The sequence below is a fragment of the Tyto alba genome, unplaced genomic scaffold, assembly GCF_018691265.1.
Source record: "Tyto alba isolate M040663 unplaced genomic scaffold, T.alba_DEE_v4.0 Super-Scaffold_6, whole genome shotgun sequence".
NCBI classification, from domain to species: Eukaryota; Metazoa; Chordata; class Aves; order Strigiformes; family Tytonidae; genus Tyto; species Tyto alba.
In genome coordinates this window covers 42,211,886-42,236,849 of record NW_024881327.1, presented here as the reverse complement: position 1 = coordinate 42,236,849, position 24,964 = coordinate 42,211,886, and the positions used below count along the sequence as shown (strand labels likewise).

The 24,964-nt window shown below is 41.2% G+C and overlaps 1 protein-coding gene across 4 annotated transcripts in view; it reads left to right on the top strand.

Annotated features, from left to right (window-relative positions):
• CRMP1 (collapsin response mediator protein 1) overlaps positions 1-24,417 on the top strand; it is a 51,923-nt gene extending 27,506 nt beyond the window's left edge. For all 4 annotated transcript variants that reach the window (XM_042807896.1, XM_032984422.2, XM_032984423.2 and 1 more), the window contains 10 exons: positions 2,724-2,785; positions 4,416-4,496; positions 7,777-7,845; positions 9,906-10,026; positions 11,118-11,274; positions 15,740-15,881; positions 17,493-17,663; positions 18,834-19,013; positions 21,445-21,610; positions 23,398-24,417. In XM_042807896.1, the coding sequence (XP_042663830.1) occupies positions 2,724-2,785; positions 4,416-4,496; positions 7,777-7,845; positions 9,906-10,026; positions 11,118-11,274; positions 15,740-15,881; positions 17,493-17,663; positions 18,834-19,013; positions 21,445-21,610; positions 23,398-23,489 (1,241 nt within the window). In that variant the 3' untranslated portion in view covers positions 23,490-24,417. The remainder of the gene's footprint in view (positions 1-2,723; positions 2,786-4,415; positions 4,497-7,776; positions 7,846-9,905; positions 10,027-11,117; positions 11,275-15,739; positions 15,882-17,492; positions 17,664-18,833; positions 19,014-21,444; positions 21,611-23,397) is intronic.
• Positions 24,418-24,964: the final 547 nt, after the last annotated feature.

Here is a 24,964-nt window from a genome sequence, read left to right as displayed (position 1 = left end):
AAAGGTCTGGAGATTTTGTAGAACCAAATGTTGATTATAAAGACTCAGGCTTATAGCATTTCAGCAGCTAATTTGGGACTGGACTTCTCTGGTATATGCAAAGGAATAACAGTCTGAAATGTGTTGGCAGATGCCTCACTCAATCCTTTAACTACTGCACTTTGTTACTGTTCAAAAAAACATGTAGCACTGTCTGAAATTTGGAGAGCATCCTGCAGAGTACTCCTGGTGCCAGAGCAAGCAGGACATTAATAAGAATGTAGTATGTAACAAATGTTAAGCATTAAGGTCAAGAGGCCATGGACCAGGTCTTTTGAAAAACCACATACTTTCCATGAGTAGATCAAGATGCCAGACCAAAGCATTAGGCAAAGAGTTTAATATTGGATGTCTATATATGTAAACTGGTGTTATTTTATCTTGGTATCTTGTAAAGGTACTCTCTGTGCAAGGCAGGATGGTTCAGACCATCTCTGCTGTTAGCTGTAAAGGCAGCCTGTGAGATGCCCTCCCATTTGCTGTGTATCTGATGTGGTAGCTGAGGGCACGGATGTGCATTTAGACGGGATAATCTGCTTTTGTGTTGTGGGAGCTGCGGGTAAGGGACAGGCTCAAGGTCCCATGGTGGAATCCCTTTTGAGATCCCTTCTACTCTCATTGACTTCAGGGAGAACATTAACCTGAGTGGGAGCAAAACTCATAGTCATATTACCAAGGTCTGAAAAGGGCCTAAGAAGATACAAAGGCAATAAAAGAAAAAGGAAGAAAATTTCTATTAGTTGGTCCAATATATGTCTTCCAATCACAGTACCCAGAGAAAGCTGCCTTATCTCCTGGAGGTCTGTGATTAATTACCTTTGACTAGATCTGAGTGGATAAGGGACAACAATTGGTAACCCAGCAGTTTGCTTACAGAGAAATGTGTGCGAGACAATTCAGTCACGTGCCATCACTGAGGCTAGCTGGCATGGCTTGGACCAGCCTTGACATGTCTCTCATTGCCTCGCATGTGCATGGTCACCCATGCAGAGAGGTGGCTCCCAAGTTCAGCTGACATCTGAGGCACTGCGTGGATTTGTGAAGAGAAACAGCTTTTCCTCCAAGGCAGATTGGGCAGATGTGATCCAGTCAGAGGGGAGACGGTGCTGCAGGCATGTGCTGTAGGCACCAGCCCCAGGGAAGGTATAGTCAAGCTTAACGTTTTAAATCAGGGACATACTAAGTACATTGAAACTGTGTAACGAGGAATAGGCTGAGGGATTACAGTTAGTAAAGCCCACGTGTGTTTTCTGGGAACTTCAGAAATAGGAAAATAGGAAGAAAGGACAGACTGGCAGGCTGATGGGGCTCCACAGTCTGGGCTGGATTTCCTTAGCATGGAAGTCAGCAAGGAGGCCCCGGCTCCTGCTTCTTGTTTCTCCCTGAGCTGCCTGGACTTAGCAAGAAGACATAATACCAGAGGTCATTTCAAGGTTTTATCCTGTGTGTATCCTGGGGTATTTTAGTCTTGTAATTGTGAATAAACAAATTCTCTGTGTGAGTGTGAGCAGCCATACCCTCTGCCTGAGGGTATATCTGTGCCTTCTAGTATCATGAAGGAGTTTTATCTTCATCAGAGAGCCTTATTCATTTGATGTAGCCAACATGAATAACATGAACAGATATCTTTCTTTTTTCTCTTGCCCCAGGAAGCACAGTTTTCATGACAGTTACTTTGAAATGCAGCATACGTGGCTTAGACAGCTTAGAATTTACTTTTCTGTGAAGCTAGAAAACTCTGAGATCAGTCCCCTGTACCAAAATGGGGATGTTGTCAGTAGACAAAAGAGTAAGGCAAATTTTTAAACTAATATGAATTCATATATACAGAAAATATGAACAGAAGATGTTTGGATTTCCCATTCCATTAAAATACGAAGCTGTGTAAATAATCAAATCTTTGAAATAAATAGCAAAACTTGTAGGGGTTTGAATACCGTTGGTTCTTGGCAACTGACACTCAACACTAGCATTTCTTACTGATTTCTAAAATCTGGAGCTGTCATCTTGCATGGTTTTGTATGACTGCCAACATAAATCCTTCTATCTTTGGAAGGTGGAAGGAGAGGTATGGTGAGCTGTCCTTGTAGCTGGTTTCAGGCTTTGCTTCCACTCCTTCCCAGTGTCTGCCATCAGCTAAGCTGGGTGCTTTGGGCAGTAGGGTCAAGAAAAAGCAAGTCAGTATGCAAATTCAGGTACACAGTTCCTACAGCTTCTCAGCACTTTGGGGAAATGTAAGTAGAAATTTATCTATCAAAAAGAACAGGTTTGGGTCAAGCTGAAATGTTTTTCTGATTAGCTAAAGAAAGCTAAAAAGAAAACCAGTGATTCACAGAACCTTACAGAAGTTTTTTTAAATCTCACAAACTTTACATGCTTGCTTTAGCCAGTTGATTTAGCGATTTGATGATTCGATCTCATTTGCGGTGGTGGCTGAGTTGCTCCAGGGCTGAACACAGGCAATTCACAGAGTCCAACAAATTCCCCCCAGAGAAGAAGGGATTCAGGCTTCTAGTCCTAGCAGCTGTAATGCAGCTGTGGAGCCATACTTTATTTCTCGCAATAGCTGGTGAAAAGCCTAGTCCAGACATATTCTATGACTTATTTTTCCCTGAGGTTTTTGTTCAAATACAATTTAAGAATCCACTTACATGGCAACACCTTTGGATTTTGTCTTGGAACAGGTGTGAACTCTTTTCAAGTCTACATGGCCTACAAAGATCTCTACCAAATGTCTGACAGCCAGGTATTGCTCTGAATGCTTTTCATTGCTGTGATCTGTCCCCTCTTCTGTGATCTCCCAACACTCGAGGAGTTGCTAAGGTTGAATCCCAGAGAAACGTTCCCACTGACCTGAGTGGCACTGGGGGAAATGTGCAGTGGGGGAGTTCTCTCTGGAGGGTCAGTGCCGATCAGTGTTGAACATGTGTTCCTTCATGTGTATGACATCCACTTTCTGCAGAGATTTTCTGGTGTCTCCCAACATTGCAATCACTCCTCACTGCTCGGGATTTTGCCCTCACTTTATTTTACTCTCACCTTTCAAGAACTCTAGGTCAGAGGGGGAAGAAAAGATGAAGCACTCAAGGCAGTGGCAGTTTTGAAGTTTCAAGAGTTTCTCACTTGCTGCAAACAGCTAAATAGAGTTGTTCTTTGGGGGAGGTGGCCTTTTCTCATTAGAGCTGGAGATAACAATGAGCTTGTTTGTCCCAAGCTCATTACAGATTCCAGACTCTTCAGCTTTTCCATTCATAAGTATCAGGTCATTGTAAATGGACAATGGCGTCTGTTAGTAATAATAATGTTTGCTTATTCAGTTGAGAAAATGTTTTTTTTCTGACTTATTCCCAGAGCTGTAGCTCTTAGTCTCTTAAATAACTGTTGTTACACCTCCAATACATGTGGTTTTAATTGGAATTTTAGACATATTAATATAAAATGTTCTCTGAGAGGCAGTGCCTATTAAATTCAACTCCCTGTTGGAATTGCCAAGAGAAATATGTCAAAATGTTTAATGTGTGGCTAGACTAATGCCTGTTACCCTGTATAATGTGAATGTTGCAAGATGTGTATTCTGACCCATTCAATGCTAGCTGAAGTGCCCTAGTGCAAAAGTGAACACTGAAGAAACTGTATCTGCAGTATTTGATCTGTGTTTGAAAACTGGACTCCCACGTTACTAACATCTAAGCAGGGAACACATTAGCTGAATACCTTTTGGGAAGGGAACTGAATTTCAGTAGATCTGTGCTCAGAAATTCTCAGTAAAAGCAGTAGGATCAACTATTTCCCTTCTGTATGGATGGGGTTTGAATCTTAGAAAGCAATTCAAAAAAAGCGTGTTCTAGAGAAAACATTGCAGAATTAAAGTTGTTGGTGAAAGCTTGACACTATCTGCTCTAAGAAGATGGTGCAAAATGCCTGCACTTCAGAAAAGAGGTGTTCTGGCTGTACTAAAAGTGTCTGTAGTCCATGGGAACAATTTCATTTTACATTTGCTAAAACTATGGAAAAGAGACTACTTCCTAAACTTAGGCCTGCATGGAAGGGCATGAAGCAGTAGCCCTGCACTACAAGGGGCTGGGTGAGGCACTATGTCCGAGGAACATGCAACCCTGCTTGGGACTTTTGACCCTGTCTTGGTGCAGAAGGGCAGAAGCTCATCCTGGGGCTGGCTGGTGTGTAAGGGGGTGGGTAAGGCAACACCAAGCAGTGAAGCTCAAGCTCTGTGTAGAAAGCAGGGAGTGGAAAATTTGCTATTCACCTGGATAATTACTAGCATAGAAGGTGCAAAACTGAGGTGAACAGAGAGGTCTGAGTGTTAAGTAATGTGTTTTCCTTATTCAGCAGTGTTTCCTTCTTTGTACTACCTGCAGCTTTATGAAGCCTTTACCTTTCTAAAAAGTCTTGGGGCTGTTATCCTGGTCCATGCTGAAAATGGAGACTTGATAGCTCAGGTGAGTGAACTGTCATTTTTGCTTCGCTTTGTGAAAAGACAGGCACAAGAGAGGAGAAGTAAAACCCACCAGCTAGAGTGTGGGTAGGAAGAAAGGAACTACCTGGTAAGTGCCTTAACTGAGCCTGATGCCCTACACACGACTGGTATAAAGCCTGGGATGAGAGGATGGAGGGCCTTTTGCATGCTTTGGCGCAGCATCTGTGAGGTGAAGCAGCGATCCAGACTGCTCCTTGCCTTGGCAGCAGATGAGGACTGGGTGAGGGGGGCAGAAGGAAGCAAGAAGACCTCTTCTGAATCCAGGGAAGACAAGTGAAGCAGAACAATGTAAAGCCTGGCTCAGAGATTTTGGGGACAAAAAGTGGAGCTGGGAAACTTTATGCTAATGTCTCTTGCTGCAGCTATCAGCATAGACAGCATAGTGAGTTTGGAGTGTGTGGTAAAGTTCTCAGTCCTATTGATTTTTTAAAATATAAATATCTGAAGTTTGAGAGTGGGAAACCACCATGTTCTAAACATTTCAAAGATGTTCATTAAAGTGGGAGCCATGCTCTTTGAAGATGCATCTTGGAACTGAGAAACCGGGCTCAAATTCAGTATGTTCCATTAAAATGTTCTGGATCCCCAGTGCAGTCTTTGCAGGTCAGGTCACTTGTGTAGGTACTGTCCTAACACTGGAGTGTGCCATAGCTCTGATCTGTGCCACAGCACATCAAAAGAGGTATCCCAAGGACAGCAGTCTATAGTAAACCTCCCGCTGGTCTTTCAGAGGCCAGGATTCCCCTATAAAACAGAATGGGCATGCTTGTGTGTGGGTTTTTATGACTCTATACATCGGTGGCAGATGAATCTTTTAAGGCTGTTGCAGAGATGTTTCCCTCCTCTGATCCCCCGTACATGCATAGAGCCCCTCTGAGGTCCATGAAGCTCCGAGCGAGGCAACTGATTTATCTGCTGAGCTCTTTATCTGCTGGCTTATCCACTAAGGACTGGGATGCAGAGCTGACAGGGAAACTACAGTAGCTAAAAACAAATTGTCTGGACAAGGGAATCCACCTTGCCTCATGGTTAAGGGAGAACCTCAAGTGAACATTGGAGTGGTTGGGCAGTGTGTAAGGGCTCTTGCCCACGTGAGTTTATTTGGTTGTTTTTCCCCTTGCAGGATTCTGTCCTTTATCTGCCTGGTAAGAATTTACTCCCTTTGAGAGCCTTCTTTCCATTTTCCCTTCGAATTTGGCTGAAATAACAACTGGGCTCAAAAGTTACTAGTGAGGAGTCAACAGGCACAGACAGTACAGTTGTGTCCTTCCCCCACTGAAACCAGGTGAAAACCCTCATTTGGATTCAAGTGGGAAAAAAGCACTGATTTCTCATGAAGCTTAGCATGATTTAAAACTACCAAATTTTATAATTTATAGTTTTAATACAACATAAAATATCCAGTAGGATGAAGATGAATAATAAAAAAACATAACAAGCCAATATTACTGTAGAAATGGCAAAATTAAACAATTCAAATGGCAACTGTGATGTTTTGATATGTTCCCCATTAAAAGCAAGATGCACTCGTGGAATTGCATTTCTGATAGAAATCTGTTTCAGTTACATTTTTATTTGATCAGCTTTAATATACAGCCATTAAATATGATCATACAGGACAGAAAAATTATGAGAAAAAGAAGAAGTAGTAAAGAAATGTGAATTACGTTATACACCAACATAGTCACCATTGCCATATCTCATAAAATCAGTCCTTCCTTATGCTTTTATTTAGAAGGATTATTTGGATAGTGAAAAGAAAGCTGCCTTCAGGGAGGTTTTTCAGGACTATCCTCCATGAAAATACAATTTTGATCTTATCGCACAAATATTCTAGCTTGTTAACATTATCAAATCCTCTTACAGTGGATAATTTTATGATCATATGATCTGATTTTATGACTTCCTTCAAGATGCAAGTCTGTCTACTTTGTGTAGCTGTTCTTTGCCGTCTTGCTATTTTTTTTAATATTATTGTGTCTTTATTTTTTGTTGTATTTTAGTTATACAAAGTCTTTAATTGGCACTGTTCAGAGCTGTTGCATTAATGATTTAGAACAGCTATTTTTAAGAATACCTGTGAAACATTATGATTTTCTAACCAAAATATTCTTTATTACACAATCAGATTAATACATACTTATTAATGCCTCTTCAGCCTTGATTGATTGCAGCAAAGGCAAAGGTTTATGTGAATATTAACTTGCTCAGGTTTTGCTGGAGTATGTTGATAATGTGTGAGCTTTTCACCCTCAGGGCCCTGGGATCAAATATTTATTAGATGACAGAGTAAAATGTGTTTGGTAACTTCATCCTGGTCTCTAGGGGACATTTTTCTGTATCACAGAGTCATTACATTTGTAGAACTCAGCTCATTAGAGACCTGTGGGCAGGGCAGGCCAGGGTCAGAGGTACATCAACAGCTTTGGTCCCACTCCTGCTCTGCTGGCAGACCTGGACCAACTACAGATCAGAAGTGGTTGATCACTGTTTTCTGCAAAAAGGGAAATTTATTCCAATACTACTGCTCGACCTTAAATTAAGAGATGAAGCTTTTTGTCTGTTTTTAAAAAATTGTCTCACTGCTGTGAAGCTGGATGGCACAGATTTTTTCTGACAAACCCACATTGGTCCCAAGATGGTTTTTTTGGTGTGGGCACAGTGCCCTCACAACTAGAGGGCACTGTTTTGCTTTTGTGAGAACATATTTTTAGTGATTCACTTAGTAAGAAAAAAGTGTTAACAGCAAACTGGATGCCAAAGGCAAGATTTTATTTGATGAAGTTCCAGCAATGCTAAAAGTTTAAGGAAGGTAACTGCTTCATGGCTTGCACCCTGAGAGGAACCTGTGCAAGTAAAGAAAAAATCACAGACTGGAAACACCCATAATTACTATTTGGTATATTGATGGAAGCCTGTTCCCTGGGTTGGTGTCTTGGTGTCAAATAAGACTTTCTGGAAGGCAGAGATTTCCGATGGTGCAGCCCAACAGCTTGAGGCATAAATGCGCTCTATCACACTGAAGAGACAAATCTTCCCCTGAAATCTGTGCTGGCTTCACGGAGCAGATGCCAGGGTGGCATGGGACCAGTTTAAAGCCAGTGCTTTCAGTCCTCGTCCCCCAGCAGCAGGCTTACGCAGCTGCATTAACACCAACAATTTGGCTGTTAATCTGCCAGAGTATGCCTGGTGCAGGGGTCTCATCCTGGAGCGGTTGTCAGCATTTATCTCTTATGTTGCAGGAACAAAAGCGTATTCTGGAGATGGGAATCACTGGACCCGAGGGACATGCCCTGAGCAGGCCTGAGGAGGTAGGAGACTTCACTTATTTTGTCATTCATGGAAATATTTTGTCGAGCGTTTAGTATTGGAGCTTGGCTTCTGGATGCGCAGATGATAGATGGGTGTGTGGGGGAAGGCAACAGTCTCCTTCTCCCATGGCCTCTTCCAGTATTATTCAAAACCTTGAAAAGTCCAGCTCCCCGTCAGGTTATTTGTTTGTCTGAAATACCCTTTTGCTGCTGGAGCAGATGTGTTGCCTTGGTCCAGGGATGAGCGTGTCCTTGTCCACTCCGGGAGTTTTAGCTCCTGCTGCCCCAGGCACGGACATGCTTGTTTTTTTGAGCGTGACCCTTGTGATTTGATTTGTGATGACAAAAAAAATGGTGTTATCAGGGTAAAAATCAGCAGTGCAGCTTGTGAGTTAGGCTTTGGAGTAACTGCATTCATTAAAATGATTTGGCTGACAACCTCCTATAAGGTACATATATGTACATATATACCACACATATGTATACACCCACATATAAATCTTCGTTTATGCTGGCAGATACATTTGTAGTAGAAATGCAGTCTGTAGAAATGCAAATATGTGAGAATGGAAAGATGCTGCAAGGCAGCTCATTTTATGCAGCTCTCTTATAATAAAAACCAGGCTCTGGCGTGGATCATCTCAGGCATCTGGAAAGGGTTTCTTTAATGAGAAGGAAAAGGTGGAGACATGTGGTTGTCCCTTAATGTACACAGTCCAGACCGTTAGTGGAATCATGGAGGGTGGTAGTGGGAAGTGACTGCTTTCCTTGAAGACTAAAGAGACAAGTTCCTGGGGATTTGAGGCTAAACTTGAAGAGATTGTTGTGGTTTGCAGATCTTTATATAACCTCTCCCCAAGGCAAAAGGAATCAACTTAATTGGTCACATTCTTCTATTGAAATGTTTATGTACTTTTTCATTTTGCTATTTAACTTCCACCTAAATTATTCTAAAAGAATAGAGATGTTTCCTTTTAATGAGAACAAGGGCCTAAGGAAAATCTGCATTTGCAGTTTCCAGAAAGGAATTTTGCATCTTTCTGACCATGCATCTGACCACCTCAGCCCCAGCGCTGAGATATAGAGGTCCTATCTCCTTCCCTGGTCTTCTGTGGATGTGTTTGGGGCTTCCAGAGCAAATGTTGTGATAAAAGTCCTAGGACAACCTAAAGTGACAGCTTAATTTAAGAAAAAATATATTTTACAAAACTGTGAAGGATTAAGCGATGTGGTTTTGGAAGGGCTAAGTTGCTCAACTTTTCTAGGACAACTCTTGGAGAGAAATTTTTGTACAGTCAAGTCAGTATTTTCAGTCACAGCAGAGTTCTAGGTATTAAAATGCTGATACCATGAGTCCATCTGGGAAGGAGGTGGCTGGATCTGGGAAGCACTGATGGCTGGGGAAGGGAGTCTCCAGAGACACTGGGAAACACTGTTTCTCTGCCTGAAGATGACTGCTTTGTGTGCCTGTGCCCCAGATGGCCCCCTGGGAGGAGATTGTCTTTGCACTTGCTGACAGAGGGAACTTATTGGGTGTTGCTTCAAAGGCTTTTATGGATTATGGGCTAAATTCAGTCCATAGTGCTGAATTTGCTATTTGAGAATACTTTATATTCACTGTCATCTTATCCTTATATAAAGATTGCATAGGGTAAGTTTGCCAGGGAGAGCTCAGAAATTGTCTCTGAGCTAGGTCGATATTTCCTTGATTTATTGTCCTTCCAACTGCAGGGTAGAAGTCTGAAGCAGAAAGGTAAGAAGGAGCCCCATCAGCTTCTTGGATGTGACCTCTTCTGGGGTGCAGGGAGCCAGGAAGCTGTATGTGTGCTGGGGCAGCTGTACCCCGTTAGTGAGCACAGCCTGGACATGGTTACTTCTAATGCAAAGTGTCTGAGGTTGGGTTAGCTCCCTGTTTCCCAGCACTGCATCTCTATGGAAAAAGCAGAATCAACCCCTGAAGCATTGTTGCCAAACAGTGAGAAATATGGCTCAGTCCTTTAGTTCATTTTTTCTTCAGTGTGCTTTTGCAGCCAACTTCTTTTTCTCCTTGTTTCCCTCAGCTTGAAGCAGAAGCAGTTTTCCGTGCCATCACCATCGCCAGTCGAATAAACTGCCCAGTGTACATCACCAAGGTGATGAGCAAGAGTGCAGCTGATATCATTGCACTGGCCAGAAAGAAAGGTATGAGACTTTATTTTTTCCCCCAAACTCGATTATTTTTTTTTTTTTTAATAGAAGCTCAGTGGAAGACCTGTACATCTTGACCCAAATTACAAGATAGAGGTAGAGGTTACCAAAGAATGGTAACACCATCACAGACCCTAAATATTTACAGCCGGGAAAGACGGAGGGAAATCCTACATTTTTCAGTTGAGAAACTTGCCCCACACACGGTCCTCTTGAAGATTGTGTTGAAAATCTTCTTTATCCTGTCTTCCCTTTTACTTTTCCTGCTGTACCTCTGATCCTGGGAAGGAGATATTTTATTCCTAACAGGGTCTAAGCGCATCCTCTGTGCCTTTTGGGGGGTATTTCAAGGTGTTACCCTCTGAGGGGTGGCTTGGGCAGTGAACTGCCTGTTAGAGATGCCTGATGCTTGCTCCTGGCCTTGCTGGAGGCTGACCCTGTCAGATGTGCACTGGGAACACCTGTGGGTCAGCACTGCTTGCTGGGGCCATGGAGGAATCCAAGTTACAAAGCACCCAGAAGGGACATGTGAGCCTGGAGGCAGCTGCTGTTGAAGCTGCATTTGCAAGTCAGGACTGTTCTGCTGGTTGGTGCTACAAAGCACGTGAGCAATATGGAAAAGCCAAAGAGCAAAATATCATCTTGATATTTGTATTCTTGGAGACTTGGAGTATGATGCTGGGGACCATATGCTGCTATCTGCTGGTGCTCTGCCCAGCCTGGGAGTAGTAAAAAGGCATCTGCCTGCTGGAGCCCATCCTCCACCTAAACGCACTCTGAAGCAGAGCAATGTAGAGAAGATGGCTGTGATTAAAACAGTACAAATTAAAACCAGAACTGAACTGTCTCCTTCTGGATTAGAAACGGAGCTTTGTAAATATGCGAGTCAAAAGCATGTGTAGCTCAAGGAGCCTCCTGATTAATTTTTTATCATACAGACAAAGCCTGGGCTGCTTAATTTTCTAGGGGCTACACTGGCCATGTAGCAATGCATAATTATACATGGCTACACGCAGGAAGCAGTATAAAGTGTAGAAGAGAGAGTGGATTGTAATCAGTTCCTGTATATCCTTGCTTTCCCCAAGGTCCCCTTGTTTTTGGAGAGCCTATCACTGCCAGCTTGGGGACAGATGGGACACATTACTGGAGCAAAAACTGGGCCAAGGCTGCAGCTTTTGTGACCTCACCACCTCTGAGCCCTGATCCTACCACTCCAGATCACTTAAATTCGCTCTTGGCATGGTAAGAAAAAATTTTTTTTTAGAGGTTGATGGTCAGGCAAGTGCAAAAGCCACATGGGATGAAGCATCTAGGGATCAGCTCAGTTTCCTTTAGACAAGTCTCATGCATGAAACAGCAGAGAAGGAATGTAGAAAACCAGGGATGGTTATATCCCTGTGTTTAGGCTGTCAGGTGAGCAGGCATGGACTCTTTAACTCCCGGTTAGCATGATAGAGAGGCAACTGCTAGCTATTACTTATTTTTCTTTCTGCTTTTCAAGTGATTCCTAGTTATTCAGCTCGATAGTCTTCAGCCCAGGACTTCAAACTGGCTTTCTCCCTAGTTCTCTGTTTTCTCCACCCAAACTGTTAATATATGATCGGATGGCATCCTCATCATCCAGCGTAAGCAACAGCCTGGTGGATAGACCCTCATCTGTGAGAACAGACTCAGTTTTAAGCCGAAGTCATATCTGGCAAGCACAGCTCCTGAAATCAGGGTTGTCCCTGAATGCAGAGATACCTAGAACCAAGAAAATTTTCCTGGTGCAGTTTTTGTCAAAGCTGTTGCAGGGATGTAAGCTGTGAGCACTTTTGAGAATTAGGCTGTCCTAAACTAAATTGTAAGTCTTTGTATCAGAGTTCAGTGGTTTTAGCTCCTGTGTATTGGAAACTTCTGACTTGGTAGTTTGCCTTCATCTGGGATGGACCGAAATTATGTAAGTTTACTTGTGTTTAGTTCTTGCACCCTTGTTTTCACTTTTAGCCTGCCTTGTGTCTTTATAGGTTCCAGAGTCCTCAAACTGGAAGAGAGCAAAGATAAATGGTACATATAGAGAAGGGATGTCAGGCAGGAGACAGAGGTCAGAGTGGATTACAGAGGAGACTGTCAGGGACTCAGGTAGAGACAGGCTGGTGACTGGAGGCCATCACTTGACAGGATAAGGGGTATCAGCTGACTGTCTTCAGGTTGGCAGGGAGAGGGTTATCACTAGAGAGATGAAAGGAATGTGGACAGCAGAGGGAGAACTGTGTTTCTTGAATAGAAAAGAAGACATCAGCAATGCCTTGCCAGTAACCCAGACCGTAAACCCATCCCTGAAAGTATTTCCTGCCTGTAGCCAACTGTGGGTCTTCTCTAGCTTAAGCAAAAGACCATCTGCTTTGAAATTGTATGAAAATTCACATCTGAAGTCCCACCAGGACAGATTGGTGGTGCTGGAGTCAGGAACTCAACTTACCAATCAAAACTTTATTTAGTGCCATGTTGTGGCACTCATCTCACCTGCTGCCTCCCCTTCCTAGGGCTTCTAATGCTCTAGACAAAGCAGTAGAATTTGAACTCTAAAAGTGACCCATTGGTCCTCAGAAAACATTTCCTCCGGAGGTTAGTTTTCCACATGATTAACTCACAGGCTATATGGCAGGCAGTGCCAGGGTGGCTGGGAGTATAGGATAGCCCCTGTATGTGTAATTCAGGCTTGGACAGAGCTGTCCTTTAGGTGGATGGGCACATACATGTGATGGGAAGCTGCCATCAATCAATGCCACTGCTACAGTATGCATACATCTCTCCTTGCACACGGTGGGTCAGGCTGTGTAGTCCACCAAACCCAGGTTGTAACTCAGCTGCCCCAGTGATGCTGCATGGACAGCACTATTAATGAATGCACAGTTGAGCTCTGAGTTACATGCTGTTCTGGTAAGAATACACAGGAATTTGTTCTGTTGTGATGGTCTGATGGCAGAAATTATTTTCCATAATAGAGCTTTCTGTTCCTTAAAATAAGGACCAGGAAGAAAAATTACTTTTCTTGTCTCATCTGTCGCTATCAGCACTGTTAAGAGTGAAGCTCATTGTGTGAGGGTAAGGCTCTTAGCCAGCACATGTGAATGTGTATCAAAATGTTTGGCTCTTTACTCTAAAAGGTGTGGTTATATGTTTTCTAGAAGAGAGTCCTAAAATAATAGTATGTGGGTCAAAACAGATTAGCTAAAATAGCAAGAGAATTTTTAGAAGTGGAATCCAAATAATGACTTTTTTTAACACTAACATCAGAAAGACAAACTGAGGAGTCACAGAAGTTTTCATTATCCTCCAAGCATGCAAAAATGGCTTTTTTTTTTTTTTCCTAGTTGCTTAAAGTCCTAGATCTTAAATGGCAGCAGCTTAGCCTGCTTTCAGTTTTAATGCTTCAAATCTATACTGAGAAACTAAAAAAAGAACTGTATATTTTATCAATCTGCCATTCATTTGTGAGGAATTTTATGCAAGGATGATGGTAAAGACAGCCTTTCAGTTTTCTATTGCACTGTTCATTAGGAGACCAATATTTTACATTCATTAAAATATCCTTGCAACGTCTTCCTCTGCAAGTATGCAGCATACTGCTTGTGCCATTTTCCACAGAAAGTGTTGATTGTTCACTGGAAAGCTAAATGTGTAAAAATCCAGCATGTCTCATGAGGTTGCAGATTGGATTTGCGTCATGAGATGTGGACCTTGTTTCATCTGTGGTCCAGGCACCTGAGGTGGCTTTTGTCTTCCATACTATTGCATTATTGCCACTGTGATAGGCCATCTCTTCTGAACTAGAGCTGTGAGATCTTGGTGCTTCGTGGAATATGTAACCTGCCATGAAAGCCTTGTTTACAGTGAAGAATAAGATGATGAGGTACTGATGTGGCATTTGAAGATATGCATATGTCCACTGTTAGTTCCCACCACTCCCTCTTTTGGGGATGTTTTCCGTGGTGATTCCTTCTTGTCTCTCAGCTTTTCAGTTGATCTGATGCTCATCCCTCATTTGACAGTATCTAGGCAGTAGGAGTGCCTGTGTGGTTGACCAGGAGATGTTGGGCAGCTTTTGAGCGACATGCTTCAGCTTCAGAAGTCTTCTGTTGACAAGGCTGGGGAGAGCAGTGCATGTCATTAAATGTCAGAGGAGAGGGAAAATGGAGTTCAGAGGAAGCAACTCCTTTTTATCTTTCTGGCGTAGGAATTAATAGCACGGTGTTAGAAGCACAACATAACCTCAGGGGAGTGGGCAGCGATACAGGGCCTGGCTGTGACATTCATGCTTTCATGGTTGTATTCATCAGGGTGCAGAAAAGAGGGATAGGGTAAGCCACAAGCAGTTTAGCTGACAGAAGAGCGACAAACAGAAATGGCATTCTAATCTTCTGACTTTATTGTTGTGTTAGAATAAATGAATGTTTAACTGATGGTTTTGGTTTAATCCTATGGAATAACACCAGGCAGTCATTAACCTGGAATATCTAAAACATAGCTGCCTTTTCACTATTAAATACATGGCTTTGGCTTCTGCTAAAAACTGGATAGATGTAACTGAGCATGGTGAAGAAAGAGTCTTCTCTGACTGACAGCAATCATTAGGACTGGCAGCCCAGAAAATTGCATTATAATTACTTATGTGTGACCCTTTTTTCCTCTGTATTTGGTAATTTGTTAGCTTGCAGGAGTATAAGTTTGTGGACCAGAACCATTCAGATGTTTCAGAGCTGGAATTTACATAATCAATTAAAAAGAGGATGACAGGCTCTTGGGGCCATCGCCTTTCTGGAGTGATGGAAGAGAAATCATTGTGTGTTTTAATGTGCTTGACTCCTGTAAGCTTAATCAAGACCTAAAAATATCACCTGTTTCCTGTGGATATTGAAGAGCCTGTCTTCTCTTTTGTCTTTCTATTTTTGCAAGGTACTGCATATTGGTTATGTTCTTCCTCCTTATTCCTGAGAGCAGCTGTGATCCAGTTCTGCTCTCTGAAAAAAAAAAAAATTTCTCTAGGCTGAAAAAAACAACTTCTTTTATTATTTGGTAGCTCATTTCATGTTTTACTTCATGCCTTTTTCTGTGTAAGACCTTTTAAGTTAGATAAATCCAGAGCACATATTTGACTTGCACTATGCCTCTCTGTTTAGTTAGAAGACTACCTGATAAAAAACTTTCCTTCGTTCTTTAGTTTCATGGTTCTGTTTTGGAAGGTGAGCAAAGAAATACTCGTGTAAGAACTGCAAGAAAAATATATGTGCAGGGGAGAAATGCAGGGAAACAAGCTTGATGCTCATGACTTTGCACTGTAAAATTTGCCATTGTTTTTCAATATGGTTGTGAATTAATTTATCTTGAGAGTGGCAGACAATTCACACAAGCTTCCGATCACTTCCTTAATCCTACAGTAATCCTTTGTCTTGGTTAGTGGGTTTGTGCCTGATCTCTGTTGATAAGCATCCTGAAACCCGAGAGGGCTCTAATCTGGGAGTTCCGGGAGCTCCTGGGGGAAGGTGGAGATGTCCAATACCATTGTCAGTCTTGAGTGATCTGTATCCAACATGTAAAGGCTGCTGATATGATTTACAGCCTATGCCTCTGGTGTGTAGGTTTGAAAGGTTCATTCACAGCTAGTCTGAGACCAAGGTAACCTTGGTGATGCCTGGTCTAAACCTTCTGTGTGTTAACTCCACAGTGGGGACCTGCAGGTGACGGGAAGTGGACATTGCCCATATAGCACTGCCCAGAAAGCTATTGGAAAGGACAACTTCACTATGATTCCTGAAGGGGTCAATGGAATTGAGGAAAGAATGACTGTTGTCTGGGACAAGGCGGTAGTAAGTAATTACTTACTTTTATGGACTGAAAAAGAAATTGAGTGTTGGCTGAATAATGGAAGCCAGGAGACTCTTGGCCAGTACTTAAGTGACTTTCTGATACATTTCTGAGAACTCCCCAAGAGAGCACTGCTACGAGGTGAATTGTTTATTTCAGAAACCTTCTCCAGTTTTATAAACGCAAGGCTGTGTTTCACTTTGACACTGCAACACCATCATGTTTTATTAGATCTGAGGCTTCACAGCCTCCACCGCTCAGTTTTCCAGTTGTGTCAGAGTGGATACTTCTCAAAGATGTAGATTCTGAAGCAGTTTAATGATTTTGAAGTGGACCCTATATAAATGGGATGAATAGATTGTTTGAATTTGGGAAGTGTCTCATTGTTTTTGAGAAATTACAAATGGATGGCAGCCGGTCCTGAGGTTAGATGGTAACATACTTTGAAGGAGAACACTGCATGTAATTATTACTGGCATATTTTGCAGTGGGGTGCCATTATAAGTTAGTAATCTTTTGATGGTTCCATTAATCCTAATATAGTGATATTCTCCCTCCATTGTCCGTCTTCACATGCACACCCATGCACACACACTCACACTCATTTCCTTACATTCCACTGCACTCAAATGCATATTGCAAACTGGGAAGTGGCAGTATTTGCAGTGCTCTCATGAGCACTTCTCCCAGACTGTGTTTAATAACCCTCTTTTTCAGTGACTGCTATTGAGATTCCAAGCACAGAGGCAGTGTCAGGTACCTGCTATGTAGGAGCAAAGCAGGGAAGCAAGCAAAGTGCAGCCAGCCAGTGATATTACTCTTTTGTTGCTCCCACAAATGGAAGGAGCTGCAGCAAGGGTTGCAACATGGGATTTACAGGTGGTAACATTCAGTCCTGCACCACTGTAGCTTATATTTTGCAAATCTCATGTTTTACCAGGCAGGAAATAATTGTTTATTTAATGTTAAAACATTTGGCACTGTTGTTCTTTCTTGGAACATTGTTCTTGCTTAGTGTCAGGGAAGACCCCAAAATACGCTACCGAAAAATCAATATGCTGTGTACAACTGCTATTAAGTCATCATTGACTGTATGAAAAGTTCAATTGGTGGTGACATTTCTCCAGGCAAGGACTTTATATTTGGTGTTGTAGCACTTAGATGTATAGGTTTGGTAATAGTAATAGTAGAATGGAGCTAATTTGCAAGAAATGTTTCTAAAAGAGTCTGAATCTTAATCTTTTAATCTCATAATACTCATATTAGTTTCTCTCTTTTAAAATGGTCAAATTAAATGGAAATTACTGGGACTATCAACAAAACACACTTAGGCATCAGTGTGTAGAGAAAGAAGCCTTGGTTAACTCAGCAATCTGATGGTATCATCTGCATTGAGGTTTTATTGGGTGTTCTTTGGGATGAGTAACACATACATTTATTAGAAAATTCCAAGTAATGTGCCTTGTATAAAGACCTGCATGATAAAACCTGTTTCATACAACATCACCATGTATATGAACTGCATGCTTTCGAATATCTCCCTGACTGTTCAGTACTCTGAGTAGTAAATCCCTGTTTTATAAGTGTGTTTTGCTCAAATCACATTGTTTTAGGCCACAGGCAAGATGGACGAGAGCCAGTTTGTAGCTGTTACCAGCACCAATGCTGCCAAAATCTTTAATCTGTATCCAAGAAAAGGCCGGATTGCTGTAGGATCGGATGCTGATGTTGTTATTTGGGACCCTGATAAGGTGAAGACTATAACAGCTAAAAGCCATAAATCGGTAAGGAGGAAAGGAAAACCAGCAAGAAAAAAAGAAATGTCACTGTTGCTTTTCAACTGTTGATCTAATTCGTGTGAACACCAAATGCACGGGACATAGAGGAGTGGGGTAACTGTCTACTCCTATTGTGAAGTGGGTAGATGTTTCAGGAGATGAAGGTATTGCAATCTTGCTTTGGAAGCACTGGGATCAGGAAGGATTTCATATCTCTCTGCATATTGCACTATTTTTTGCATGCTTGTGGTAGGTTGGTAGATAGGTGTGAATCAGCAGCTCTGCAGCTGAGGTTAATGAAGCTGTGATGATAAAACCAGCTCACTTTTTTTTTGCTTACCTGAAAAGCACCCGATACTATAAATTGCATGATTAAATCAACAATATTCTAAACTATGAGAGACGTTTAAATATTTTGATACTACCACTCTGATCAGCTTCATGGCTGGGATTTTCTATTTCATTCCAAAGCTTTGCTGCATAGTTTTCTGCCCTCAGTGCAGACTACCAGTGACACACAGTCACTTCAATTTTGACTGTGACGGGTTTTATCTTGTGTGTTGTCTATCTAAAACTTATTGTTTCATGCTTTGGTATTTTATATTGGGGAATACTTAAAAAAATTTTAGTGGAAATCCAGTAATGTGATTTATATTAAAAAGGCAAAAACCTTTAGAAACCCTTAAAAAGTAAGTTTAGGTGATTCAGTTTCTATTTCTCTGTCTGGGGATCTCTCTGTATTTTCAGTAAAGTAATAATCACCTGCCCCTTGACAGTCATTCCAATTTGGATTCAGGCTTTCCTTGTCATTTCTGGGCCTTTTCAGACAGAAATATGTGTGCTGGCCCCTTTGAAATTCCCTTACACTGTCACAGCAGATGCATGGTGGGACCATGTCCTCTGGATAAATATGGAAGGTCCTCAAAAACAAATGGAATAAAGCCTTGATGGAAAGTGAGAAATGGAAAGGAAAAGTCTGATCTAGGAAAATCTGATCAGAGAGGTTCTTTAAAATCATTTCACATTGAAATACATTGCTTTGCCTTCAGACAAAACAATTGTATGCACCTCTTAACGGCAGTTGTCTAAAACTAGGACTGCAAATACAGATTATAAGTTACTAACTGGAAGAGATCTTGTACCAAACTTGTAGTGAGTATGTTGGTTGATCCTCAGGCCGTTGAGTACAACATCTTTGAAGGAATGGAGTGCCACGGTGCCCCACTCGTGGTCATAAGCCAAGGGAAGATTGTGTTTGAAGATGGAAATCTGCACGTAAATAAGGGAATGGGCCGCTTCATCCCTCGCAAACCTTTCCCTGAATATCTTTACCAGCGCATCAAAATCAGGAATAAGGTAATATGTCAGATATTATTTAATCTTCTTTCTAGCCATACCCTCTTAGAACCACAGCAGCACATGTTTTTTATTATTATTGGGCTAGTATGAGTCCATATCAGATGGGCTATATATGACTTGTTCAAAAATGACCACAAAACTGGTTCCTCTGCAAGCATGAACTGATGTAACTTAATTAACGCCGTGAGCTTCAGTGGGTATATAATTGCCAGTTGGGCATAATTGCCTTATGTCCAGTTGTGCAGGCTTTTGAAGGGAGGTAGAATAGTGATGAAACTTACTTTTAGGTAGAACTCAGGAAAAAGATAAATCTTCTTTGGGGGAAGAAAAATAGCATTTTAAATTGTTACTGAGCATTGCATACTGAACTGCCACACTGCAGAGTAGAAAGGCATGAGATACTTATTATAATATTTGGCGTCTCTGAACTCTTGTTGGTGCGTTTACTACGCTTAGTATTAGCAGCATTCACAGCTTAGAAAACTTTTCGCTTGTGTTTAATAAAAAGCTTTGGAAATGACCATGATTAAGACTGGGTCACTTTTGGTTTTCAATTATATCGCTGGTCTTCTGTTGAAAACGAATTGGCTTGGCATTAGTTCGAGGTTATCTGGAAATTGCTTCTTGCCACTGAACAAGAAACTCACTGTGTGAGGACAGGTAACAAGACAAATTGACTAAAAATCATGTTTTCTTCAACCAAACATATATCATAGCCTGTGAGAATGGCAGCTGAAATTACGTCTACAAGCAGGTTGATGGTTTTTATCTTTCATCATTTATAATGCAAATTCTGTCAAGCTATGGGATACAAAAGGTCTGCACTTCTAATGAGAAAAGGCACTGTAAAAATCAAATGCACCTACAAAGGTTTTGCAAAATACCAATCTATTGCACTTTTTTTACATTACCTACCTAGATGACATGGGCCTTCTTTTCACACTTGCCTCTCAAGGGTTTAGCACATGGGAGTGCTATATAAATTAGTGACAATGTCATTTAAATACTGAAAACAACACTTCAAAAACAAATATCAGAGAGTGGTGTCTTATACCAGAATTTGCACAAAGGGCTACGTAACCTGTGTCTTGCAAGTGGGCCTGGATTTTGGGAAAGACCTTTGATTCTTATGAAAGGTCTGCAAAAGGATGAAGAAAGGGACTGATATTTTTGCTCTTGCAGCTCCCTCTGCTGCCGACCGAGAGGAAAGGAGAGGAGATTCATGTCCGCGTTTCTTTTCCCACTATTGAATTTTATTAATTGGAAATACTTAGAAAAATCCAGTAATGGTCATATCAGCCACCATATGAATATGTCAGAGCATGACAAAGGAATATAGAAAAAACACATCAAACAGGGAGCTGCAAAGCTGTAACTGGCACAGGATAGCAGTATAAATTTATCCCTGGAACAGGGATGGCAGTATAAACTCCTGCCTTTGTGGGTCCCTGGAGGATGGATTCATTGCTGTGATCAGAAGCTGCTCTCTTCTGGGCATTAGTTTTGGCTGAGCGTGCAAGACAGTGGCTCTTCTGAGCCTGATGTCCCTGTCACCGAAAGCAAGAAAAATGCATTGATTTCTGTAGGAGCTGGACCAAACCTCTGTGAATAGTTTCCTTCCTATATAGTATTTTAATTGCACTGTTAACCTGTTGGGGTAATGGCTCTGAAACAATAATCTTGCAAACGACGGATTTCTGATCTTTTTGATGAGCTTTGGATTCTGCGATTCAATGGCTTCAGGTTTTTCCTGAAAACTTGAACTGTTTTTAAAAATATTATTTCCTAGATTCCTGTGATTTTAAGGCCAGCGAGGCTGTTTTTATCACCTTTTCTCATATTCCCTATAGGAACTGTACTGAGATAAAATCTAGAGACCTTTCTAGTTGATGACAAGAAGTAGAAACTTGAATTTTTAATTTTAAAATTGCTATTACTTTTCAATGAGTTCTGATAATGGGATATCTGGAGGGGAGGAGCAGAGAAAATGCAGGTAGGGGTGATATTGCTGTAATCAATATAGTGGGTATCAGTCCTGCAACTGCCCAAGTGGGATTCAGCAGCTGAACCAACCCTACTGAACAGCCTCTGAATGGAGAGAGAAGAGGTCACGGTGAGTGATCTTACTTAAAATAAACATGTTAGGTCAGACCTCTTCTTTTGAGTCCCATTTCTCCCCATTGACTGTGAAGGAAGCCTAGTAAGAATCTCTCTCATAATTTTTATATATAAAAATGGAGGGAAGAAGCTTCATAATTTCCTTTATATATAAAGCAGACTGTAGCTTTGAGAGTATAGATGTGGTTTTAATTCAGCTAATGCAGAATATAGCTGTGTGCTCAGTGGTCTCTGCATATAGGCAGGAGTGTCATTAGGGAGCATTATCAAAACATTCCGTGTCTGGATATTTATTCTCCTTTTGATCTAGGTGGGAGGACTGCAAGGAGTCTCCAGAGGAATGTATGATGGGCCTGTGTATGAAATCCCAGCTACGCCAAAATATGCAACTCCTGCACCCTCAACTAAATCCTCCCCTGCCAAAAACCAGCCCCCACCAATCAGAAACCTCCATCAGTCCAATTTTAGCTTATCAGGTAAGTCAGCTTGACTCATCAGAAATGTTTTAAAGCCTTGAGTATGGATTATTGGTGATAAATTTCAATTATAATTACTTCTTTAATAAAATATAAAAGAATATATATATATATACTCACACATATATGCATATACTTACATATGTATATATGTTTTTATACATTTTTTCCCTAGGAATATTTTACAAATTGCCAAATATTCAAAATGTTTGCAATCTAAAATATTTCTCTGCATGCGGTCTTTTACTGTTGTTTACCTGGACCATTACAATTAGCTGAGGTCTCTGGTTGATGCGACTGAGGCCCCTTGGTGGTATGTACAGCTGATGGGACTTGGGTCTGGTGCAACTCACGTAGCTCAGACATCTCTGATTTCCTTCTTGCTGCATTGCCAGAAAATGCTAGACATGGAAACCTCAACCGTCCTTGCCCATGGTCACCAAACCATGTGGAGAAGCTATTCACACACAGATTAGAGTATTTCTTGTCCTCTCTGCTCTTGGTGCCCAAAACATTTTCCGTGGTACATAAAAAACAGACTGGAAAATCATCCTTCGGGGTTGTTGGAAATAATTCTTTTCATCTGAAGGCAATTACAAGTGTGTCAAATCCTTATGCTTCACAAGTCTACAGCCCAATTGGTAAATAAATGGCTCCTTATGATGTTATGAAAGTCACTGGATTTTCTCCCCTGTGGGAGCCAATGGTGGAGTTTCCCCCCCTGACAGATCATGTCTTTAGAAAGTAAGTGAAACTTTGGGAAGAAAGCCCAAGGAGAGCAAGTATTTTAAAAACGCTTTTAGTGAGTTGAAGTATATTTTTTCCCATACCCTTGGGGCCATGGTGAGTATATACAGATACGTAAAGCTATATAAGGCAAAAAAAGTGCGTAGAAATTTGACCTCTTAATAATAATAACAACCAGTAAGTGGGATTTTCATAAGCATCTGAAGCTGTGGTTTCACAGTCTACTGCTGGATGTGGTACTCTCAACGCATCTAGTGGCATGAATTTGATCTGAATCAGGCACATGCACATTACTGTGTTCTTATGAAATTAAGCAGAACTGGAGACTATAATAGCATTTGAAATGATCCTATGCTTTTCTGGTAGTCTTACATTGCCTTTAGGAAGCTGAGTGTGACCAGACAATATTTAGCCTGGCAGAAAGCTTGCTCTCACGTTAAGGTTAACCATTCAACATTTTAAAACAGTTTGAAGTGGGTGTGAGTTTACATCAGCTCAATGTTTCTTTCCTCGTGGATTTATGATCGCTAACATCAGATTTACTGTACTGTTGACCCTGGACTCAGTAGGAACAGGTATTCTAAATCAGTGAGGCAGGTTTGGAAAATACACTCTGCACATATATGTTTTGTTTTGTTGTGTTAGTTTTGTTTGGTTTTTTGTGTTTTTTTTTTTTTTTTTTGTAATTATAACAGTAATATTTTCTGTCAGGGTCCGACCTTGTGAAGGTCTTGACCTTGTGCAGGCTGTCATCCCTGCATGGGCTCTTCTTCAAGTCAATGGAAAACAATTCCCCATGTAGTCTGAGCATCAGCCTGATCCCAAACATTTAATCCTTCACTTATCATTGAAGACAACAGGAGCTAGGCACAGAAATTTGCCTTGAAGGTCTGTTTAGCACTTCAGTCAGGGGTATGGCTCAAGAGAAACAAGCTGATGGTGGTGTGAGGGAAGCATAGCTGAAACTAGCCAGGTAAAATTTTACTGCTGATAGTTTATTCCTTTTCATAGCTTTGTTTCCTAATTTTCTGTTGTTGCAGGAGCTCAGATAGATGACAACAACCCACGCCGCACCGGCCACCGTATCGTGGCACCTCCTGGTGGTCGCTCTAATATTACCAGTCTTGGCTGAAAAATGGTGATGGACAGAAACACAAGGATGAAGGATCACGGGAATAATGTCCATTCCCTTCAATATCTGTGTTATCGAACCCACAGTTTTATTTGGTACTAATGGAAATAAAAACCGAAATGTCTTTCTTTTTTTTTTTTGTATAGGAAGAGGTGATAATAGTGTGGTGTGTTTGCTTGGAACTACTTGCCTCACAATTGTGCTTTCATGCCATAGTCACCTTAAAGCATGGTGCTTCCATTGCCCCTTTAGTGACTACAGGTTTTAGCTTTGTCTTGTAACTGAATGATGGTTCCTTTGCACCCTTTCGCTGTATTAGAATAGTTAATGCATGTTACTGAGTTATTTATGCAAGTTGCATTCTGTGAGTGAGTCCCTTTAGAACACGTTGCCAACAATTGACTAGACACAATGCCAAGATTAATGTCTGTATTTGAGAAACACCACCAAAAACACTTATGAAGGAAGAAAATGGCCATCTTGAAAGTATGCAGTAGAGTAGTATAGGCAGCTTCTGTTTCATCTTTAATTTATTATAAACCCAAGAAGCACTTTTCAGACACAGAAAATCATCGGGACACGTAATGACAAATGGTCTCTGTAGCACCTCTCTGTTCCCACTCAGTATGTTCCAAGTCTGTGTCCTTCTTGTTTCCATTTTAGACAGAGCCATAATTTACACATACCAATGCCATTGCCACCCCTGCAGGGATTTCTCCACCTGGGCAGTAGTGCTCTCCTTCTGCATGAGTTTTTTGGTACTTACAGATAATCCAAGTTGCCGTCGGATTTTTAAAGTTTTTTGTACAAAGTTTTTCCTTTGTAATCACATGCATTTTTACTTACTCTACCGTATCAAAATCTACTAGTTGTGGTTCAATTTCTGAATTCAAAGCTTGTGAAATAAAGGAAATTAATTGATGGGTAAGCGTCTTCCTATGCTTTCCAGTGCTATTGTTCAATGACTGAAAATTTAGAATTGTGAAACTTAGGAGAAATTGTATTTTATGTTAACATCATGTGAAAGAAGGAACCTCCTTAGATCACAAGGGGTGTTAAATGTCTAGATGTCTGCATATGCATACTATAGCATGCCATAATCTGTTTTAATTAAATATCACTCACAGAAAATATGTACTTACTATTGACATTGCAGCTGTTTCAGTTTTGGCCAAATGAGACCTACATTAGCTTTCTCCCAGGACCTTCAAGTCTGCATCTGATTTGCTTGAAATGGTAATTGATTGCCATCATCTTCATCTGTAATACAGAACCAGTATGCAGTGCTCCAGCTTGACCTAAGCTATATCTGACTTAATACTGTTTTTTTCTGCTGACTGAAGCAGGACAGTTTAGGCATGGCATGAACAAGACGTGCTGCAGGTAAGGTGAGGAAAGTAGACTTCAATTCTGGCTTTCTATGAGAGTGAAGTAAATGCTTTCTCCTTGTCTTTCTGACTTTCTCCCAAACTACG